General features: G+C 51.5%; 1 protein-coding gene across 1 annotated transcript; it reads right to left on the reverse strand.

Annotated features, from left to right (window-relative positions):
* Positions 1-279: 279 nt before the first annotated feature.
* Positions 280-23,418, reverse strand: Rab15 (RAB15, member RAS oncogene family). Its single transcript, XM_036206133.1, has 7 exons — positions 22,823-23,418; positions 4,637-4,697; positions 3,792-3,852; positions 3,271-3,348; positions 2,211-2,300; positions 941-1,006; positions 280-776 (listed from the first exon to the last, which is right to left on the reverse strand). Exons 1-7 carry the CDS (start codon positions 22,944-22,946, stop codon positions 618-620), a joined length of 639 nt encoding a protein of 212 aa, XP_036062026.1. The 5' UTR covers positions 22,947-23,418; the 3' UTR covers positions 280-617.
* Between the last annotated feature and the right edge of the window lie 35 nt (positions 23,419-23,453).

A 23,453-nucleotide genomic window follows, 5' to 3' on the forward strand; every position in this document is an offset into this window, starting at 1 on the left:
CGGGGGGGGGGCTGTAGGGTGGGAGGGAGAAGCACCCGTAGCCTTGGGCCAACCCCAGAGGAGGGGAGGGGGTCATCTTCCCTGGGGCAGAGCCTGGTCCATTCCCTTAGGCCGAGTCAGGAGGGAAGGAAGGAGGGAGGGAGGGAGGGAGGAAGGAAGGGCATGAGCAGCCACTCAGCAGGACACACAGGCAAAGGAGGAGAGACACGGATGTAAAATACACTGGAGGGAAGTGGGTGCAGAAAGGGTAGAAAGAAGAGAGAAGCAGAACACACGAGATGCACTAAGAAATGAGTCTTTAAGTGGCCTTGACTCCAGCCTTGACCATTGTCCCAGGAGCTTCCGGTGGTGAGTTGGCCGCAGCACATTGTGGGATCACAGCCGGCCTGTGGCTGGGGAACAGGCTGAAGGTTCCCACTCCAGGATAGAGGGGCCGGGGGCACAGGCTGCTCAGAGGCCACAGCAGAGCTGCTCACGGGGCCAGGCAGGGGAGTAGCAGCTACTGGTTTTCAACAGGGTCATCAAATGGAAGGACAGCAGTGGGCAAAGCCCAGGCTCCCCTGCTTCCACGGACCTCCTGAGGGAGGGAGTTGCGGGGGGCACTCCACACAGGACCCTCAGCACCAGCAGGTCTTTGAAGAGTTCGCCGGGCCCTCAGGTTTGCCTTCCTCTTCCTCCAGCTCCGCCAGCGCTAACTCATTGCTGGCCCGTGTTCGCAGACCATCCAGCTCCTTCCTGTGGGCCTGCAGCACCAGCTCCGTCAGCCGAGTGAAGGACTGGGAAGGCAAGGGGCACAAGTCAGTCAGTCCAGCGTCCGCTTCTCTGCTTCCGGTTACCCTGGAACTGCCCAGGGCGGAAGGGGTCTCCCGCCTTAGCTGGGCTCCTATTCTGCCATCCCTTCCCATCCTCCCCGTCTTGCAGCTGTCCCCAGAGTTCTCACCTCTTTAATGTTGAGGTTGGTGCAGGCACTTGTTTCGTAGAAGTCCATGCCATACTCCTTAGCCAGCTGCAAGACAAGGGCATTTCTGAAAGAGAGTCAGTGAGGGATGGGAGGCCCGAACCGCGTGGTGTGTGCTCCTGCCGTGGCACTCTCGATGCATGCTGCATTGACATGATGATGGCTTGGGTGGGAAACTGGGGGCCCTTTCTAAGACTGGGACAAGCTATTCCACCAATACACCCATCTCATCCAAGTCTGCGCGCGCACACACATACACACACACACACACACACACACACACACACACACACACATATACACACACACACGCACGCCATGCACGCACGCACACATACACCACTACATCAGGACACAGACAACAGCACATGGCATAAACATAAGAAACACGGGCCCTGAGTGCAATGAAGCCAGTCTAGGTGCCAAGATGCCACCCGGGAGCTGTAAAACCCAGAGCAAGTTTCTATTTCCATTCTCTCCAAGCCCCAGCGCCATCCTCTATTAAAGGGGAATGTGTCTGCATCGAGGCTTATAGAATGATTAAACGGGCCACACAGCGAACAGCACTTCCCACAGTGCCCCGTGTGCAGTGCTCAGTAAAAAACAGTTAGCCCTGTAGGGTCTGTCTCCACTTTCACATTTTAATGACATTGTATTATTTGTTACGTCTCCCCCCAAGATCAATGTTATTCTAAGGACTAATGGAATGCTCTTGACTGGAGAGGAAGAGAAAAACTCTCTAGGCGCTCGGAGTGCGCGATGACTCTTGCCTCAGTCTTTCTGTCGTGTGGGAGTATGGTCTCCCCGCACCCTCGGATATGCTTTGACCCTCTCTGCCCTGTGGCTTGTCTCCTTGGGGACTTTTCATTGTCACCCTTTCCAGGCATGTGGAGTCGGGAAGTCAGGGCGTGGAGGGGTGGAGGGGGTGGAGGGGGAGCCCCCTCCCTTACTGCGAAACATCAGCTGTGCAGAGTCTGTTAGAGATGTCGGCAACTCGCTTCCTCATCACTGTCACAGAGGTGATCCTAATCCTGTTTAAGGAGCCTTGGACCTGCTAGAGGTGCTACCTAAGAGGTCTCTCCCCACCATGTGGACCCCTGGTCATTGTCCTGAGAACTAGAAAACAAACTCTCATAAATGTCAGCTGGCTGTGTAGGGGGCCGGGTGACGGTGAGTGCGCTCCTGGCTCCCTGCTCTCAGGACAGGCTCAGCAAGTACCAGAGAAGCCCCCAAAGAGCGAGCCTTCACGTACCTGCTGCCCCTGCTCTCTCCCCACCTGCCGTTTCTGCTCTTCATCGGCCTTATTCCCTATGAGGATCTTCTGGACTCCTTCTGGTGCGTACTAAGGACAAATGGAGGCAGACCTAAGTGAGTGCACCTCTTCATTCCCTGCTCCCCCATACAGCCTCCTCTGGCCTCCAAACCACCAAGTTCAAGAATCCTGAGGACAGCAAGCAGGCTGACTGGATACAGACAGCAGGCTCCCAGGGTACAGGAACCCCTACCCCCCCATCTGTGGTTTTTTTTTTTTGTTTTTCACAATTTCAACCATCAGTTAGCCTTGATCTAAAAATATTAAATGCAAAATGCCAGAGATAAACAATTTATAACTTTTGTTATAGAACATTGCGATTTTGCTACTACTGCTGTTGATTGGTTTTTGCTATCTCTAACTTTTATATATTTTGTCCCAGAGATTCAAGACTAGGGAAGCCACCATATAAAGGGCTTGGTACTATCTGTACTTCTCAGCTTCCCTTGTGAGTCTGGGAACGGAGTGTCATGGGGACTCTAATACCACAGCCACCCCAAGAATGTCACAGGGACAGTTTAGGGTAGAAGATGCTAATACAGATGCCTCATTGGGTTGAACAAATGATGTCTGAACTGCCAAGGACACTGGACTTTGTCTAGCCTTTACTTGACAGATGAAGAATTGGGGACCCAGGGAGCTGCAATGGCTTGCCAAGGCTCCACCATGTGCAGGAGCAGGTCTAGTAGCCCAGACTTGTAATTCCATCTGGACCTGAGGTAATTCCATCTGGACCTGAAGTTTTGAGAACGAAGCTACCCATGAGGCCATCCTGGGACTAATGCTTGTCCAAGAAAGACATGGCTATGGGAGCCTAGCAGGGCGCAGTGCGTACATAAGAGCGTGGAAGGTTCGCTTTTCCACACCACTCGCCCAGAGGTCTCTATCCGAAGCTGTAACCTTTTGCCAACCCCGAGAGCTCGTTTTACCCCAAAGCCCCTGTTTTGCCTTTCCCTAAGGCACCCTTCCCCCATCCCATCAGTGCAGCAGTATCTCCTACCTCATCCACGTCACTGACCCACTTCATGATGTGCTGGTAAGAGCGCTCACTGCTAATGTCATAGACTAAAAATATTCCCTGAGAAAGAGAGGGGGGGGGGGAGTGAGACACACAGAGTAGAATATACAGTCATGGGGCCAGACTGGTGGTCCTTACATGTTCAGCCCACTCTCCCTTCTCTGTGTGCAACGAGGGCCTCTCAGCATGCAGCCACGCTGCCTTCCCCTCAGATGTTCATAGGCCCATCATGGAATTCTTAGACAAGAAGGCACTGCATGGTTTGACCTGGGTCCATGGCTTGGGGTAAAGGGTCGAGGGTGGAGATTGTGTGTGAGAGTGAAGAACCCAGATTCAGTAAGTGGTCTGTGGGTAACTGAGGAACAAATAGCGAAAGACAGAGTTTCCCCAGCAGGCTGTCTGAGGGCCCTGCTTCCGGGTTCAGTGATACGGGCATCTCAAACACCCAGTGTTACAAGTGTGGACAGCAGCTCCCCAGTCCTAACCCTGAAATGGTGGCTCACCTGGGCCCGCCGATAGTACTGTTTTGTGATGGTCTGGTACCTCTCCTGCCCTGCTGTGTCCCTGCAAGAGAAAGCCAATCCCTTAGAGAAGGGACCATGGGGACAGAAGATGAGGGAGGAAAAGCTGGGGGACTTGAGGGTGAAGACTTAGTACTTCTCTAACCCTCAAGAGTATCCAAACACACCTGAGTCTGCAGTGAGAGGTCTGGTCCTCAGTATGGGCACAGGAAAGGCCAGCAGGGACTCGGCTACTTCTCAGGACCCACAACCAGACTGAGCCTTAGACAGCTCCCCAGAACTCAGCCACTGTGGCCATGCTTGGCCAGATGGGAGGATCTGTCACACACCCAGTACCCAGGGCATCGCTAAAGACAGTTCCCATGGCATTCTAGGATTGGGAAGTAACATCATAAACTTGGTAAGGGCTTCCAAGACCTTTAGGCCAGAAAGCCACAGCAGCCCCTGGTGGCCAGTAGTGGAAACTGCACCATGTAGTACTGAGGCCTTCTGAAAAAAACAGTCTGAATCTAAGTCAGAGAGTGATGCTTTCCAGGTTTAGCCACAGTGGGACAGCTCCAGAGGGCCCGATTCAGAGATGAGTTCACGGCACTTATTTTTCCTAACCCCTTCCCTTTGGTGATTTCTCATCCGTCCCATAGTTTGCTAGGATGAAGGGTCATAGAACAAGGGATAGGAGTTTCTGATCTCACTCTTCACTGAGGTATCTCCCCAGTTATCCCAGGTGAAGCTTAAGAGAATTTTACAAAGCCGGCAGTGGCACTCAGACGCAGCTCAGAGTCCTCCCTTCTCTACCCGCCTCCTCCTCCTCCCCCTGCCCAACTCACCAAATCTGTATCCGAACTTTGATGCCGTCCACTTCGATGGTCTTCATCTTAAAGTCGACACCTGGAGAGAGCAAGCATCTCAGGAAGGGTTCCCAAGAAGAAGGCCCTGGACACCCATGTGGAAGGGGTTTCACTTTGGCTTCATGTGACCAAGAGGCGCCCTGAAGCGCGCACCTTCTCTAACATTTTAACGCTAAACTGACCCTAAAGAGGCATCCAGGGCTTTGGATGGGGTGTTCATTCAACTCATAGCTTCCATTTCCTCAGCAGTAAAGAGTGGGAACACCACAAATTATCTTCTGATTGCTGAGAAGACCCTGAGGGACGCAGCGCTGGCCCGAGACACTCCACTACAGCCATCATTGACCCGGGGCAGTGTGTGACCTGCAGCAGATGCACAAAGCCTCTCTGTCAGCTGATGGAAGGAAGCGGCAGGACGGCACAGGAAGCCCAGAGTTCTCGGGTTCCTCGGCCCAAGGCTCTGAGGAGCTAGCTGCCAGTCCCAGCAGATCGAAGGACCCAGAGCAGAGACATCTGAGGAAATCTACAATAAGAGAAGGCAGCAGCAGCAGCAGCAGCAGCAGCAGCAGCAGCAGCAGGCTTAATTGTGCATGCTGACAAGAGAAGGAGAGATGCTTGGATCACCATGCCTTTTCCCAGCCCCAGTGATTCAAGAGCTGGGTCTAATGGAGTAAATCGACGGGTCCATGTATTTTCTGAAAGCAGGTCACAGGGTATCATAATCCACAGTCTTCAGCTGGGGAACAAGGGAAAGGTGTGATTATGGACTATCTGTCACCAGCTGCACCCAGAAGGTCTCAAGGGTGCCAGCGTCTCCAACACCACCTCCATTCTACCGCCACACCTGGGCTTTGCCAAGCAGGAGAGCACGTTCCCTTATCTCTCCTGTCCCCAGCTTCCACCAGTACAGACATCACAGTCAGCCTCTTCCCACCCACCACCAAGAGCAATCATCATTTAATTAGAAGGGAGAAAAGGCTTCAGAATGGAAGACCTGAACTAAATCAAGTCGGTCAGATGTGAATCATTTGTCGCCTGCCTGAGCTGATTCATACCTACCCAGCTGTACTTTTCCAAATGGCATTGGTCCCTACATAAAGAGAAAGGGTGACGAAGAGGAAGAGGATGAAAGGAGAGGGACACCTGGTCCTGGTGGGAGGCAGCAGCCTGCTTCCTTGGACAAACAGTTATAAGGAATTGGCTTCTCCTCAGAACCTGACCTGGGAGGTAATCAAGAAGTTCTTGTTATTTCAAAGTATGGTCCCTTCTTACAAGAAGGAACAGAAAATTTTCCTTATGATAAACCTTACTCACCCTCATAGCCTCGACAAGAACATGTCTTGCTCATAGTAGTCCCAGGAGAGAAGGAGATAGGCGGTCTAATTGCCTCTATTCCTGAATGTCTATTTCCTTTGTGCCCTGCACAGGTCTGGCTCTCAACGTGGCCATAGCAATGATGACACATGGTCCCTTCCCTTCCAGGGGTGCGTAGGAAGGAAACACAGGCCCAGATGCAACCGGCCTGAGGTTGGCACAGCATGGATCAAGTTTCCAACAGTCTTGTTTGATGCTGGAATGGTGCTACCCCCTGCACCATTGCTTCCTGGGGGAGTGAGGGGAGTCATGTGTTAGCACGTGAGCTCCACATGGAAGAGGTGATGGTTAATATTGTCCACTTGACAGGATCTAGAGTCACAAGCCTCTAGGAGTGCCTTTGAGGGAGTCTCTAGATTCTGTCAACTGAGGTAGGACGAGTCAACCCAAATGTGGGTGATGCCATTTCAGGGTTTGGGGTCCTAAGCTGAATAAAAATGGGAAGGCAAGCAGGAACGTCCATCTCCTTCTGCTTCCCGCCTGTGGTTGCCACGTGATTCTGTCAGTGCCAAAACCGTAAACTAAGAGAGAGGTCTTCACTGTGTTTCATTTCCTGCTTTCCTGCGAGTCCTTGAAAGGGGAGCTTCCAATGCTGAGGGGACTTTTTCCTTGTGGGAGAGGGAGGGAGGGAACAGTGTGACAGCCGTTAGAAGGGATAGAAGAGACAAGCTGATGTGGCATTCACAGGAGCGCGTGCAGGAGCCTGATTCCCGTTCAGCTCTCCCTCGCTTTGGAGCTGCATGGGCGGGAGTCAAGACCGGGCAGTTCTGGGGTCCCCAGCAATCTCCCCTCAAGGCACTGCAGCCTAGCCATGCCCAGACTTGTTTTCATATGTCTGAGACATCAGGGGCTCCCGCTGCGTGTATTCACATGCATTCATATATGAGGGAAGGAACAGTCCATGGCTTCTGAAGGATTTTTCCCACCCTTTCCTTATATAAAGATGAAATAGCCCACGAATCTCCAGTGGCATGTACTCACTCCTTCTTCTCTATGTCCCCACACACCCCAGAATTCCCATTGTATCTATCCTATCAAAGGGACCCTGGTCTGCAGTGCCCTGTGCTGACCCCGAACCTTGCTCTATCCTGCACGGCTGCTGGGGTTTTTTGGTTTTTGTTTTCTATTGCAAGACAGAATCAAAACACTACCCTGACGGAGTCCCTTGTTGGGGACTCAGCCCTATTGGCTGCTCAGCCAGCTATTTATTCAGATGTGTCCCACCTGTCACATCCTCGTGGGACTGTCCTCCCTCCTGAAGGTTTCAGCCCCTGTGCGCCCTCTCCTCATGTTGACTGCCAACAGAATGTCTCTCCACAGCCTACCTCTCAGGCCTACCATCTCTCTTCCTTCCTTACAGAAGAGTCCTCCATCCTCTGTCTCTCAGTGGTCCACCCTCCTGCTCATCCTAACACAAGCTCCTTCATGTTACTGCATTTGCATCTCTTAGGAAGAAGGGACATTCTCCATCTACCTCCACCCCGAGGTTTGCTCCTGTCTGGCCTCTCCAAGGCAGTGTTAAGATGCACACAGATTTGAATTCAAGAGGTATGAGACGAAGCCTGAGGAGTTGTATCAAGCCTCAGGGTCCATGGATTGTACCTTCATCGGCAAGCTCTTAGGACAACAGTCTCCAATGTGTATTCCAGGACTTGCAGCCTTATAGCATCATCTTGAACTTTGAAAGGCAGGTGCCTGGGTCCTGCCTCAGACTTGGAGAATCAGAACCCCAGAGATGTGAGGCCCAGCAGTCTGTTTCAACCAGCTCCCAGAAGATTCCCATACATCTTAAGTTTGGCAGCCATGTGGCTCAAAAGCTTTGCACCTGAACCGTCAAGGAAGGCTGCACGGGTAGTCTCTCTCAGTGTGTACTCTGCAGAACCTTGGCTAAATTTAGAATTCCCCAGAGACTTTTTCTCTTTTCACTTTAATGCAGCTATATTCAAACATGAACAAGAAAAATTAAGGAAAAGAGCCAGGCAATGGTGGCGCACACCTTTAATCCCAGCACTCGGGAGGCAGAGGCAGGTAGATCTCTGTGAGTTCGAGGCCAGCCTGGTCAACAGAACGAGTTCCAGGACAGGCTCCAAAGCTACACAGAAAAACCCTGTCTCAAAAAGCCCCCACTTCCAAATAATAAATAAATAAATAAATAAAAATACCCCCCCAATAGGAAAAGAAAAAAAAAATAGGTACCTTGACTGGCCTAAAATCTTCTAAGTCATACTTTAAGTAAGACCTGGAAACTATATTCTTAACAGCACTGTGTAGAGCAGCGGTTCTCCACCTTCCTAAGGCTGTGACCCTTTAATACAGCTCCTCGTGCTGTGGTGACCCCCAAATTATTTCCATTGCCACTTCCTAACTGTAATCCTGCTACTGTTATGAATCGTAATGTAAGGATCTGTGCCTTCCCAACGGTCTTAGGTGACCCCTGTGAAAGGGTCATATGACTCCCAAAGGGTGGGAGACCCACAGGTTGAGAAGTACTGGTGTAGAGTATGGCAGGAAGTTAGCTAGAGGGAAGTCTGAGAACATAACATAGGGGAAGCGACGTTAGTCAGCCCTGGAGTCAGAAAGACCAGGGTCTGAATCTTGAGTTGGGCACTTAATGTCCGACAATAGGAAAGTCATTTCTCCCAGATTCCCTTCTTACCTGTGGAATGAGAATACCACTTGCCTCCAGAGGTTTGCCGTGGGGCATAACTAAACAATGGGTGTATACCCCCTAACTCACTGCAGTGCCTATTCCTACTGTGACTCCAATGAGAACGTTCCCCACAGGCTCAGATGTTTGAATGCTTGCTTCCCACTTGGTGGTGCTGTTGCCTTAGGAGGCATGGCCTAGTTGCAGGAAATATGCCATTTGTGTGGGCGTGAAGTTTTCACGGCCTGACGCCATCTCTCTCTCTCTCTCTGCTTCCTGCTTGCAGTTCAAGATGTGAGCCCCCAGCCACCAGTCTGCTACTTACCATGATGGACTCCTGTCCCTCCGGAACCATAAGCTAAACAAACCCTTCCGTCTATAAGGTGTGTGGGTCATGGTGTTTCATCAGAGCAACAGAAAAGATACTGAAATGTCTACCTTCCCTCTACAAACAAGGATCCTGGAAGCTCTGGGTCCGTAAACCTGAGGACCCAACACAAAAGGGATTTCATCAAGAGTCTCTCAAACTAGTGGTAAGGACCTCATGAGGGAGCATTGAGATGCAAATTCTCAGGGCCCAGACCTGTCAAATATTACGTGTGCTGAACTAGCCAATCCTCAGGCAGAACCACACCTAAGGCTCTTATTAACACTTGTCTTTATAAAAAAGTGTCTCTTAGCTACAGAATCCCAGGGAAGCACGTAGGTGTGGAGCTTGCTATTGTAAGGCACAGAGAGACCAATCTATTCATGCCCCCCCCCACGTGTCCTATAGCTGAGTCAGAACTGGAAAAACCTGTCTCTTGAAGTCTGCCTAGGCTGCTCTTGACTCAGCCAGTGGCTTCCAACTCTTTGAGGCTGAGGAATCAGGTTGCTTCTTCGTTTACACTTACTCGGATAGTTTGAGACACTCAGACTTGAGGAAGTGGGCATGAAGGAGCAAGCCCCTTGCTGTGGTCTGAGTGCTCACACTCCATTGCTCTTCACTTGCTGGAATGCAGTGGTGTTGGGAGATGGCCTTGGCAAGGTAATTAGATCATATGGGACAAGGGTCCTCATAACTGAGATTAGTGTCCTTATAAAAGAGATGCATACCTTTAATCCCAGCGCTGGGGAGGCAGAGGTAGTAGGTAGACGAAGGATAAGTTTGAAGTCAGCCTGGTCTACATAGTGAGCTCTGGGTCAGTCAAGTCTACATGAACACAAAACAATACAATGACAATAAAATAAATTCTAAAACAATAAAAGAGACCCTGGGAAGTTTGTGAGTCTCTTTGGCCTTCTGCCACAGGAGAACAAAGCTCGAAGGAGCCATCTTTGTAGCAGAGAGAGTCCTCAGCAGACAGTGAATCTGCTCACACCTTGATTTTAGACTTCCCAGTCCCCAGAACTATACATTTCTGTTGTTTATAAAGTACCGGTCAAGCCAAGTGGTGGTGATGCACGCCCTTAATCCCAGTGCTGGGGGCGCAGAGACAGGAGGATCTCCAAGTTGGAGGCCAGCCTGGTCTACTACAGAGCAAATTCCAGGACAGTCAGGGCTACACAGAGAAACTCTGTCTCAAAAAAACCAAAAGAAATAAATAAATTACCAGTCAAAGGTTCTTTGTTATTGCACCCCTCATTAACATCCACTATAATATCTTCAGGGAACCCTTTGTTCTTTGAGATAGTTAATGACTCCAATAATTCATCAGCCTGACTGAAACACTTCTGTGTCCCTAAATGATAGGTTACAGCAGGGTAAAGAAACAATCCACCTCTGCCGAGATCCAACCCAAGTTTTGGGGACCCTAGGAGAAAAGAATCAGGCAGATGGGGCTTCTCCCAACCCAGTACTCAAAACCAAGCCAGCTGCTGACCATCGTGGTGCCTGTCACAGCCAGTGTCCTTTCTGGCTAAAGCTGCAGATCCATAGCCTCTGCTCAAGGAATCAGTTTTGGGTGCAATGTGCTCTCTGTGGAGAGGTAGCTCCTGACTGAGCCACTGAAAGGGCAAAGAGGGGTAGCTAACTAACTTCGGGCCAACCCTCTCCAAACTGACATAGTAACACACACTCCTGTGGTCTCAGCGGCTCGGGAAGCTGAGGCAGGGAACTGCTTGAGCTCAGCAGTTCAAGGCCGGTAGAGACAACCCAACTCTTGAGACATCTCTTTGAAAGAAGCCAGCCAGCTTCCTCCCAGTGAAGCAGAAGGCTTCTCTAGGTCATCTCAGGAGGAACAGGGAGGGGGGAGGTGCTAGAGAGGAGCAGAGCTGCTTCGGGAACACACTGGCTGGAGCTGGGGTTGGCCGTGCTATATCATGGTATTGCGGTTCAGCTCTGACCAGGCTCCAAGTTCAGGCCATTTTTCTTCGTGATATCTGCGAGTGTCTCGGGACTTCCAAAGGAGTCACTGCCTGTGACTGCTCACTGCTGTCTAATGGCTTCCCACGCTGGTAGGCAATGCTTCAACCATGGCATTTGGAAGAAAGAGTTTAAAAAACAATGTTTCCTCCCTTTACTTGCCTCCTACAGCTGCCTTCAAGCCCTATCTAGATAGAAAGCACCTAAGGGCCAGAGAACACACTTTGTGTTTAAGACGTTTTGTCCTTACGGTTGTTGATTGCTTCGCTTTTTAAGTCTTGGCCTGTGTGTCAGCGCGGCACCGGGAATAAAGCCCATGACCCAGAGAGCATAGCGAAGGACACATATGAGCCTGTGACTCAAGAACAGAGGCATGTTTCCTGCCATCTAACAATGCCAGGCACAGGGTGACTGTGGACGGTGCTGCCCTCACCATGTGGCTGTGACCTAGGGAACCTCAGGCCTCCTCTCTTCCTGCTGGGTCCTGGCTGCATGGCCCCTAGCCTGCATGGCACATCCGTCCACCACAGTACCTTCCAGAGACTGCCAGGCCAGAGCGCGGTGATAGATAGTACAGCCATCAGTGACTGGAAAGACAGCCTAGGCTCTTCTCTGGGCACCGACATCTGAGGTGACACAAGGACAGGACAAGAGACAGGCCTGGTGCTTACTTGGCTCCAAAATCAATCCTAATGGCTTGCAGGCTCTCTTGTCTAGCAGTGAAGATGAAGACTGTAGAAAGAAAGCAACAGGGCCGGGGTGGGGGGGGGGGTGGTGGTGGTGTGGTGGTGGCTCACGCCTTTAATTCCAGCACTCGGGAGGCAGAGCCAGGCGGATCTCTGTGAGTTCAAGGACAGCCTGTCTACAGAGCGAGATCCAGGAAAGGCACCAAAGCTACACAGAGAAACCCTGTTTCAAAACAAAACAAAACAACAAAAAGGAAAGAAAGAAAGAAAGAAAGAAAGAAAGAAAGAAAGAAAGAAAGAAAGAAAGAAAGAAAGAAAGCAACAGGACTTATCCGGGACTCTTCCCACCCACTGCAGACGTTGACAAGGGCAGCCCTCAGAAGCATGTGCAGGGACTGCATTAAGAACACAATGGGAGATCAAAGTTCATTTTCCAATTCGGCTCTCCTCTCTAGTTACCGTGTGGTCACGGGAGTGCTGGTTAATCTCTCTAGACCTTGGGCTCCCTCACCTGTTCAGTGGAGGAGGACAAGCCCAATGTCAGAAGATTCCTGGGAAGAGCATGAGATCATCTATACACCCCTAACAGGATCCGGCCTGGGGCTTTATGAAATGCTGGCTGAGGACCTCACCAATCTCCTCTAGAGAAGGAGAACGGCAACTGTCCTGGTTAGTCTGTTTATTTGCTTTTCAACTTGACACAACCCAGAGTCACCTGGGAAGAGGGGACCTCGGCTGGAGATTTGCCTTGTTCAGATTGTCCTGTGGCCATGTCTGTAAAAGACTCTTTTAACTGGCGGTAGATGTGGGAGGGCCCAGCCCACCGTGGGCAGCACCATCCCTACGCAAGTGGGTTCTGGGCTGTATAAGAAAGCTAACTGGGCATGAGCCAGTGAGCCAATCGGGAAGCGACATCCCTCCATGATTCTGCTTCAGTAACTGCTTGAGTGCTTGCCCTGTATTCCCCCAGTGATGGATTGTGACCTGGAAGTGTAAGCCACGTAAACCCTTTCCTTCCCCCAAGTTGCTTTTGGTTAGTGTCTCATCACAAAAAGCAAACCAGACAATAAACAAAGAGTTATCGCCCGGGCAACAGAAAGAACTCCAGGAAGCTAGAGAAAAAGGGAAACAGAGTAGAGCTCTAGGCAAAGCAAAGACCACCAACCATGGAACCCAGGGGATCCCCAGAGTCTGACAAAGCTAAGCTGTGCCTATGGGTATCAGTAGCTGCCTCCCTCTGTCCGGCACCTCATGGGTTAATATCAGGTGCCAGCCTGCCTGTCTACCAATGTCACATGCTTGACTGGAAACAGGGCTGTCTCTGGATGCCGAATGTTATCACCATGATCAACCATAGCCTAAAGGACCAGCAGCGTGACCTGAGCCTTTTCATGAGCAATGAGATGCCACGTACGGAATAACTTAATACAACTGAAACCCAAGGCAGACACCCAATCTCTGGAGCCATGCCGGCTCCAGTTACCAAGCATCAGTCCCGTGAATGCCCTCATTCTCTACTCTGGTATGATACTGGTGTGTGCTGGGCATGTGCCGTTCCTACAGGTTCTATCAGGAGGTCACTTCCAAACAGGTCACCCTGATCAACACTGAAACAGGCTTTAGATAGAGGCAGACTCAGTGGGGAGGTGGCTGCCTGATGCCATATAGGCATCATAGTAATCCCCATTTCAAAACTCCCTCTCAGCCTGGCAGTGGTGGCACACACCTTTGCCCTTAATCCCAGCACTCAGGAGGCAGAAGCAGGTGGATCTCTATGAGTTCAAGGCCAGTCTCATCTACAAAGCAAGTTCCAGGATAGCCAGGGCTGTTACACAGAGAAAGCCTGTCTCAAAAAACCAAAAACATCAAACCAAATCAAACAAACAAACAAAAACCCCAAACCTCCCTGTGAGTAAAAAAACTCCTCAGGAGACTAATAATGCCACCCCCACCACTGAGAGGCATGTGAGATCAAGAATAAAATACAGGGAGAGCTCAGAGGCTGAGCCAAGAGAGGATTCAAGACAAAGGCCCTCACACACAATCGTTCCAGGGAAAGGGTGAGAACGTTGTGTCCCAACCTGTCACTTGCATCCTTCTGCTTCTGTCTGGTGACTCTTACTTCACTCTGTCCTGGACCACATGCTGACTGACTTTCTCCTCTGTGGAACTGCAGACCGTCCCTCACTCTGGCTTTGTTCTGAGGAAAAGGTGCACACAGACCTCAAAGCAAATGCATTAGTCACCATCATACCGCCTTCCTCTGGATGTGTCAGGAAGCAGAAACAAAAGAAGGTGCCCTGGTCTAGACAGAATCCTGATCCTCTAACTTACTTCAAGTCTGTGTTTTAACCTCCAGAGCCCTGGACTCGAAGCCTCTGATTCAGATTTCTATCCACTGAAAGTTCTGGAAGTCTCACAATGTTACTCTGGCTGTTCTGTTTTAAAGCTCAAACACATGCACACACTTGTGTGTCCTCTAACACACACCAATAATAATTGATTAAATTTTGTATTACATACTTATTTTGTGTGTGTGTATGTATGAATACCCATGTGTGCCATAGTACACATGCATGAGTGTGTGTGTGTATGTGTGTGTAAGTTGGAGGACACCTTACAGAAGTCAGTTCTCTCCTACCATGTGTTCCCAGTAACCACACTTGGGTCAGCAGGCTTGGCAGCAGGTACCTTTACCCACTGAGCCATCTCACCTGCTATTAAAAAAATTTTTTAAGTAAAAAAATTAGAAAGGGGTGGTAGACCATGATCATAACTGGAGGCCTTTCCTTCCACTTGAAAGCTTAAAGACTCAGTCTTTGGGAACCTACGAGCCTAGGGTCTTTTAACAGGTAGTGGAAGGCTCCCTGTCAAACACAGGGCCTCATGAGACTGGACCATATATGGTCCCAGGGCCTGAGTCCAAGAAAGTTCTTACTCCAGGGCTCCCTGGCTGTTAACATGGTCTAGCAAGGTCACTCTGGCAGCCTGGCTGAGCTGATGGGCATCATTTCACCCCTGGAATCCTGGTAAACAAGCAACACTAACTTTAGTCTAGACTACCAACCCCTCACCCTTGTATTGCCCAGAGAACTCCGCTCACATGGAGATCATGGGAGCCACCGCATCCTTCTTTAAAATGTCTGATGTCGCCCGTGGAACGTGCCAGAGCAAAAGAGCTGGAAGCTACCGCAAACGGCTCACCCTTGCGGAAGTCTTCCTCACTTCCTCTCGCAGCCCTACCCATGCCTGGCTACTGAGTTTCTCACTGTTTTCTGAGTCCCCCAAAGCCAATACTACCTTTTGACTGTCCCGGGGAAGAGTCCTCTAGGAAAACGCATTCATTCATTTGTTCAAATAAACAGTTCATACACGCTTACTGTGTCAGGAACTAAGCTCACTGAAGTAGGCAATGAACCTACAAACAGCCTGGAGCTCTGAGTGCACTCATTCTACTAGAGTGGATGGACAGACGCTGAGGAAAGCAACCAAGGCGTGATTTCAGAGGGTAATGAGGGTCAAGAAGCCGGGTGGAGCCAGGAGGTGGTGGCGCACGCTTTTAATCCCAACACTGGGGTGGCAGAGCCAGGCGGCTCTCTGTGAGTTCGAGGCCAGCCTGGTCTACAAAGCGAGTTCCAGGAAAGGTGCCAAGCTACACCGAGAAACCCTGTCTCGAAAAACCAAAAAAAAAGAAGCCGGGTGGGTTAGAGGGAGAAGAGTCACAAGCCACTAAAAGCGGGCCACTGAGAGGAATTCTCTCAAGCCAGGTGGTATCTGGGTGGAGGTGTCAGTGTCAAGGGTGTACAACAGAGAGAGCTAAAGGATCAGCGATCCAGGCAGAGGAAGCAACAGGCATCTGCAGGCAGGAGTCTGTCTTGGTCCAACTCAAGCTCACAGTTCTTGGGAAAGAAAGAGAATAAGGGGTAACATTTTCCTTTCCTTGTCACAAAGTCAGAAAACATGCAAGACTCTTACATCTTGTTGGGTCTTATGGGGACCCTCACATGTGTGTGAACACATGTACACACACACACACACACACACACACACACACACACACACACACACAGAGGCTCTGACCCTAACCAATCCAGCCTCAGTGGAAAGGACTGGGCCTCCAGACACACAGCCAGGTAAGGTTATGGTATGGTCCTGCTGGTCCTGCTTCCTCCAGCACCTTACCCTGACCCCTGTCCCAGGAGGAACTGACTTAGCCTTCAAGATCTGCTCAAATGTCGCTCCTGCAAAGCCTTATCCACATGCGCCAGGAGGGACACCCTTCTCCATGAGTTCAAAGCATTAGGACATTGACATTCTATCCTGTCCTTGTCACACGGTAACATCCTGGTTGTCGGGAAGCCTGGCTCCCAATGACCCTGTGAACTCCTAGAAGGCAGAGCATCATCTTATGAGTTTGTCTTCTCTTTGCCTGGCAGAAAGGGAGATTCATTAAATAATATTCAACGAAGTTGAATACACGCAAGAAAAAAAATGAATGGGGAAGTGAGTGGATGAATACATGAATGGATACAGTGTCTGCCAGGAGCAAAGAACAGCCAAGAGACAATTTTAATCAGGGAAGAGCAGTCAGGGAATAGGCCACATTTCAAAGCCAACGGCTGGCCTTCTGTCTAGATCCTGGTGCCCCACTGCAGAGTTCTCAGGAAATCTCCATCGAAATGGCAGTACAAGGGTGGAACTCAGACCCATCCTACTGGTCCCCATCTGGCTTCCTCAGTCCTCAGTCCCAGACTTCCCTCAAGGGATGTGCAGAGGAAGCAGAGCCCTCTTTTGGGGCAGGGGAGGTCCTCTGCTCTTTGGCTTGCAGGAGACAGGTTCCCTTAGGTAGCCTTTGAAGGGATTTCTGGGATAGAGGGCCTGCCCAAAGCCAGTCTGGAAGAACTGAAAGGGAATGGCTGGAGTATGGCTCACCTGCGGGGAAGATGGCATCACTTGTAACATTTTTCCAAACTAGGGTGGATAATTAACTCCTACCTCCCCAGCAGAAGGAATTAAATGGGGAGGAAGCCCTGGACCCTCTTGGACTGAACTCACTGAGCAGGCACAAAAGCCAAGGAGAAGCCAGAGGTTGTTCAGGAAAGTAGCAGTTTTGCAAGGAAAACAGGTATAAGTATTAGACTACAGAAGGAGGCCCTCTGAGAAGACCTGGCGACCAGGATAGTAGGGTAATGGCCAAATATTGACTTTTGTGTTATAAACCTCATTACCAAATTGTCTGATGCAGAGGAAGGAGGAGGAAGAGGAAGAAACCGGGAGTGCAGGGAGGCAGGAGAGAAATGGGGTACTCAAAGCCGTGGGTGAGCCAGCAGATCTGTGCCTGTGGTACAGATGTGCAGATCAGCAGGACCTTCTGCGGGTCTCAGCTGTGTTCTTTCCAGGGATGATGTCCTTTGGGGAGAGGGTGGGAGACTGAGTCTGTGCCTGTGTCAAAAGGAGAAAGGAACGGGGTGGGGAAATAGGTGGCTGAGAGAGAGTGATGCCTGGTAGGGGCCCCAGCCTGAGGCAGAGCCACATTTGTCCTCCTGGGCTACCCAACTCTGTTGTACAGCCTTACTTATACTCTTCCTTTAGAGACATTGCTAGTGTCTGGGAGTAGTGGAACGGAGGTCCAATGCACTGAGCCTGCACCCCAAACACACTGAGCCTGCACCCCAGGATGTCACACAGCTCCCTGCTTTCTCCCCACTCATTTAGCACTGTACCCCCAGCTCTAGCATAATGCCTGACACATCGTGGTTGGTTGTTCAATAAATGGTGCCCAGAAGGGCCAGGGAAATAGCTCAGTCGGTAAAACACAGACCACACAAGCCTGGGGACCCGAGTTCCATCTCCAGCATCCAGGCAGAAGGCCAGGTGGGGCAGCACATGCCTGGAATCCCAGTGCTGAAAAGGCAGAGACAGATAGATTGGGCTCCCTGGCTAGCAAGCCTCGCTGAATCAGTGAAGCCCCAGGCCCTGAGGAGAGAGCCTTGCCTCAAAAACCAAGGTGGGTATTCTGAGGAATGACATCCGAGGCTGACCTCTGGCCTGCACATACCTGTACATACACACGACATATGCAAAATAGGTTCCAAATGATCGAGTCTTCCAGTGACGGGCAGGATGACGTCATAGCACATTACCGACTGTTTACACATCTCCATAACACTCTTATGAGCTAGGAATAATAAGTGACAGCAGCTACGATTTTATGGAGGACTCTCCCAAGTGCGTTGGGCCTATTAACCTCTATAATCTCCAAGGCAACCATTAAGAAAGGTTCTTCTGCTTAGAACTGCAGAACTAAGCGCTGGGATCAAGTGAGTGTTTGAAGGACTCAGGGCAGGCAAGGCAATGGAGACTGTGCAGGTCATTGCCTGTGCCGTTTCCATTCTACCAAGTGCTTTTTATCTCCCTTTCTTTCTACAAGGCCTGGGGGAACAGGGTGGAGGGAGACGGGTCTCAGGCTGCCCTGGATCCGCTAAAATCCAACAAAGCCATGGAGCACAAAGACCCTCACTGGCTTTGTACTCAGCTTGTCAGGCTAGAAACCTGCAGATTCCGGGGTCGCAGCACCTAAACATTTGCCCAGGGTCATCAGGTCACTTAGGGCCAGGCTCAGGTCTAGCGATCCCGGTTCTTCCTCCTGTTGGTCCCCCACCAGCACCTGCCTTAGGCAATCAGATCCAGTTCCAGTTAACTTTCTTTTTTTTCAGCTGAGGCTCGAACCCAGGGCGTTGTGCTTGCTAGGCAAGCACTCTACCACTGAGCTAAACCCCCAACCCCAGTTCCAGTTAACTTCTTAAGGCAGGTGGCTGCAGCAAGAGAAAACAGCCTCGAGTGGAAGCCGCTGGACCAGTCCAACCAGACAGAAGCCACAGCCTCTCCACACTCACAAACCAAGAAGCCTGAGGGTGGCTTTTCAAACAAAAGGTCCAGAAGGAGCAAGGAAGCAAGCCCTGGGAAACCCCCTCACACTAGCAGAACACTCCAGAAAGGGGATGCCTGAACACAAACATCCACAAACCAAGGCTCCCTGCAGGACCAGGCAGCACAGGTCACATGATGCTCTTACTGCCAGGCTAATGGTTGGGGGCACTTCCTATTCAAGAGAGGAAACCAGATCATAAAGGTGAATGTGCAGGCCTCTGCTTGGTCCCAGAGGAATGGAGGAGAGCTGAGTGGTTCCTCTTAACTGCAGCAGCAGCACATCCTGGATGGGCCTTCAGGTCCTCACCTCCCCCAGATAACATCTTCTTCTTTATTATTATTATTATTATTATTATTATTATTATTATTATTGGTGTTTTGAGACAGGGTTTCTTTGTGTAGCCCTGGCTATCCTGCAACTAGCTCTGTAGACCAGGCTAGCCTCGAATTCATAGAGATCTGCCTGCCTCTGCCTCCTGAGTGCTGGGCTCCCAACTCCAGATAACATCTTCAGTATTTTGCTTTAAAAAAAAAAAAGAAAGAAAGAAAGAAAGAAAGAAAAGAAAAAAAAAATCTTCCTCCTATTGCTAGGCCCTTGATGGCCTCTGCTAATCGGGCCCTACATTTACTAGAGATGATGCTTGGCCTTGCCCAAAGAGGCATATGCTTTGGCCTCACTCTCCAATCACTTAAGGTTTAGGAGACAGAGCAGAACAGAGGAATGTTCTCTCTCCTAAAAAATCCCTTCTGCTGCAGCCAGACTGCCCAGAGTCCCATGGACACCCACTCACTTCGCACCTCTGTTATCTGTGCTCGCGGGCTTCCTTCTGCTCCCTTCCACTGCAGGAGCCCACCCACAGGCAACCCACACTGCAGCGCCCAGCCTCAGCCTTCCTGCCTGATGGAACCCACAGGGACCACTCCCTTTCTAACCTCCAGTAGCTACAGCAGCTCTCATTGAGTCTCTCCTCGGCTGCCTCGGGCACGGCTTACGGGAAGAAGGACCACAAGACCTTTACTGAGAGCAGTGGCACACTGTCGTCCATCCCAATCTATCTGAAGAGTGCTTCACCAAGTACTTTCGGGTGTTATCTCATTTTGGCAATAGCTCTTTATCGCCCATGTCTTGCTTCCTCAACTAGATCTGAGCCTTCTATAAGCAGGAAAGAGTAGAGTCACTAAAGAGTAATGTCACTAAAATGCCTAGCATGGGCCTTCATGGGAATACTCCATTACATTTACCAGATGAGATAGTCTTATCGGGAAACTGCAGGAACATTAAGGCTCTGGCTGCTCTGCTCCCCACTAACCCTCACCTAGAAGCATGGCTGCAAGGAAAGAATGAATGGTACAGACCTAGCTTCAGGGTTGAAAGATGGAGATGACATTGGTACCTCAGTCTCCCCGGCTGGTTCTCTCATGGAGTGCCTCGGGCTCTTATGTAGAATATACAGGAAATTATCAAAGAACCAGCCAAGATGATATCAATGTGGGCCAAGAATCCGAACTCTTATCTCAGCAGCAATCACAGTGAATTAACTGCCTTATTTTCTCCATTCTTGAGACAAACAAAACAAATGAGGAACGATGCCTAGCTCAGTGTCCGGTATGGAATCTCCCAAGCCTAGCATACAGGGCACACACGTTTTCTTAATGGATGCATTATGAATCTGAGCTGGCAGCCCCCGTTTCCTCAGCTCTTTGTCTTCTGGCTGCCCCTTCCTTGGGAAACTTTCCAAATCACCTAAGGAAACAGCTTCTCTGGACCATCCAATTCTCTCCCTTCCATTGTAGTTAATGCTGGAAAGCGTGGCCAAGACAGGCAGAAGCACAGGCCTTCCGTCAGCTGTAAATAAGAAAGCACTTAAGAAACCCAGTGGGGCAGATTTTGAAGGGCTGGAGTGAAGGAAGACAGATTTCTTTGTCTTCTGTGGACTTCAGAATCCTAAGGCGTCTGTGCATCCTGTGGAAAGAGGTACCTGGCCATCTTCTGATGGCAGAGGACAAACTCCAGGAATAGGTTCTAGGCCAGTATGCCAAGGCTTGGATAGGAGTGCTATGGAAGCATTCCAAGCACCTCACTGGCTCACCACTGCCCCCGAAGTAGTGCACTCCAGAGAGTTTCCGGGAAAGTCCTGTGCTCTATCTATGTTCTACCAGCTGGAAGAAGCCAGCCAGCTGGGGGAGGTTAGAAGGCAGAAAGACAAGGGTTGGTGGTTAGAGGTGTGGGGTGAGGGGTGGTTCTCTTTCATGGAAAGCACAGCCTCTGCAGGGCCATTTGGTACTTCAGAAACAGATTCCTTCATTCCTCTGCCGAAGAAGGGGGCATATGCCTCCTGGGGGAGGCCAACTCCTCACACACTAGGCAAGAGTCCTGAGGTCTTCTGTAGTGATGGGAACCAGTCAGGCCCTCAAAGGGAAAACTCCAGGTCACTCCTAGGACTTGTAACATGACTGCAGGGTGCCAACTACTGCTCTTCAGGCAAAATCCAGACACACACACACACACACACACACACACACACACACACACACACCTTGGCTCACTGCAGATAGTTCAACAGCTCCTGGCCTCAGACCCTTGTCAAGGATAAAGGATAGTCAGGGCAAGTTTCCATAGAAGTAACCTGTTGCCCTTTGCCCCCAAGCCTGCAAGCTCTCTCATAGCCCATCTGGCTCCTCAGCCACTCCCTGCCTCACTCCCATGACTTTGCCCAACCCCTACCTCATCCCCGAGGCCTCCAGAGAGGCAGGCAACCCTCTCTCAGGCAACACTCAGTCCCCGTCCCATCTCGGCAAAAACGATTCTTATTCAAACAGTGGTCCAACCCAAGCTCCCGGATCTCTTAGGAGCTGGCTTTGGTGCCCTGGAGAAATATGGACAAGTTTGTTCTCTGGCTCCACGTGACTTGATGAGAGCAAAGCACCTAAGGAGACCCTAAGAGCTTAATAAGACAGACAACCAGAATCCGGCCAGTGTCACACTCAAGCTAAGTGCTTTACAAGCATTCATTCATTTAATCTACATGACTCCTCCGGAAGGTCTCCTTATTAGACCCAGTCAACAGACGAGACACTGCCGCTCAGAAGTGTAAGTCATAGTCAAGGCTGTCCCAAAAGGAGGGCTCCAGGTATGCCTGAGAATGCTTGCCTCTTACCTACAAGCATGGCTCTGCTCCTCCCGGCAGCAACTACCCTCACCTTCTCTCTTGGCAAGGCGTGTGTGTTGGGGGAGGAGTGTGAAGAGGGGGAGAGAGACAAGAGGAAGAAGCTAAGGGCTGGAGCTCTCCCTGAAGGCAGCAGGATTCCTACTGGATGATCAGGCAGCTGGCAGGTAGTTTCTGCCAGGAGCCATGAGAAGGCTACTTCCGAGGCGACCAAGTCCCGTAGCCTGGAATCAGATATGGGTGGAGAGCACTCAAGTCAACCCTCCTGGAAGAGAGGGCCACCCCTTGACCATGAAGGAGAGACCACTGACTCACTCTCCAAATAGTGACCCTCCTGGCCTTGCCAGGGTGTCACCAGGCCTTTGTCTCCGTGTAAGGTCTGACCCCCTGGTCTACATAAACATTCCCGATCTTCCTTCACCCTCCTTCAAAACAGCCGCTAGCTTCCCCCCACATCCTCCTGCCTCTGCACTGTTGTATCTCTGCCCTCCTCCAGGTAGGCGTCTTGTGGCTTTACCTTCACAACTGCCCTGGAAACTCCGTCCCTCTGATCAAGGTCTCCCCCCTCTGCCCACTCCCATCCTGGCTCCACATCGAATCACCCCCAAACTAAGGGTTACCTCAGGGACTTACTGACTGGTCTCCACCCCGACCCCCTTTTCCTCCTCTCTTCATCTGGAGCTGTGGTTATATCACTTCACTGGCAGTGAGTCTCACTGCCCCAGCTCCGGGGTACTCTGGCCTACACCCGCCCCTGTCTTCCCAGGTCGGAGGGGAAGGTTGAACTCCCACCCCTAGTTCCTGGTTGCAGGCAGCGTGTACCCCTCACCTGCAGGAACGGAGAGGCTCAGAGCCCCAGTCCGGGGACCTCTCACCCCTAGGTGTACTCCCTCTCCCTAGCCTCCCGCGCCACCCACCGTCTCCACCTTGAGGGGCGCACAATCCCTCCCGGGCTGGGGATGAAGAAGCAGGTACCGGGAAGGGAGGATGGGGTGCCCCCGGGCCACCGCCCCTTACCGATGGTGGAGATGTGCGAGGAGTGGAACTCGTTGTCGGTGAAGCGGCACAGCAGGCAGGTCTTGCCCACCCCGGAGTCCCCAATCAGCAGCAGCCGGAACAGCACATCGTACTGCTTCGCCATGGCAGGGACTCGAGGGGGCCCGCGGGCGACGGGCGGCGGCGGGCTCAGCCCCGCTCAGCCTCTGCCATCGCGGCCGCTGGCGAGAAAGAAGCCGCCCGGCCCCGGCGCTGGCCTCGCCCGCCCGCCCGCCCGCCCGCTCGCTCGCTCGCTGGAGCGGGGAAGCGCGGCTGCGGCGGGAGCGCGGCGCCGGGGAGCTCGCGCTGGCGGGAGGTGGGAGGGGACAGCCGCCGCTGCCGCCCCTGCCCGGCCCTCCTCCCGTCCCCTGCGCCGCCGCCGCAGCGGGAGAGGGGGAGGGGAGCGGCGGGGACCCCGACGCCGGCCCGGGAGGGGGTCCCCGCTCAGCTCCCAAAGCCCTGGGGTGCAGGGACCGGACCAGGGTCGGGGAGGGCAACGTTTGCGTCTTTCCACCGACGATCTGAGTGGCGGAGTTGGGATGAGCGCTCACCCAACCCACCTCGCCAACCCTGACTTCCCAGTCCCTTCGCTTCTCCTTGAATCCCACCCCAA

This window comes from Onychomys torridus, chromosome 14 (assembly GCF_903995425.1).
Source record: "Onychomys torridus chromosome 14, mOncTor1.1, whole genome shotgun sequence".
Taxonomy (NCBI): domain Eukaryota; kingdom Metazoa; phylum Chordata; class Mammalia; order Rodentia; family Cricetidae; genus Onychomys; species Onychomys torridus.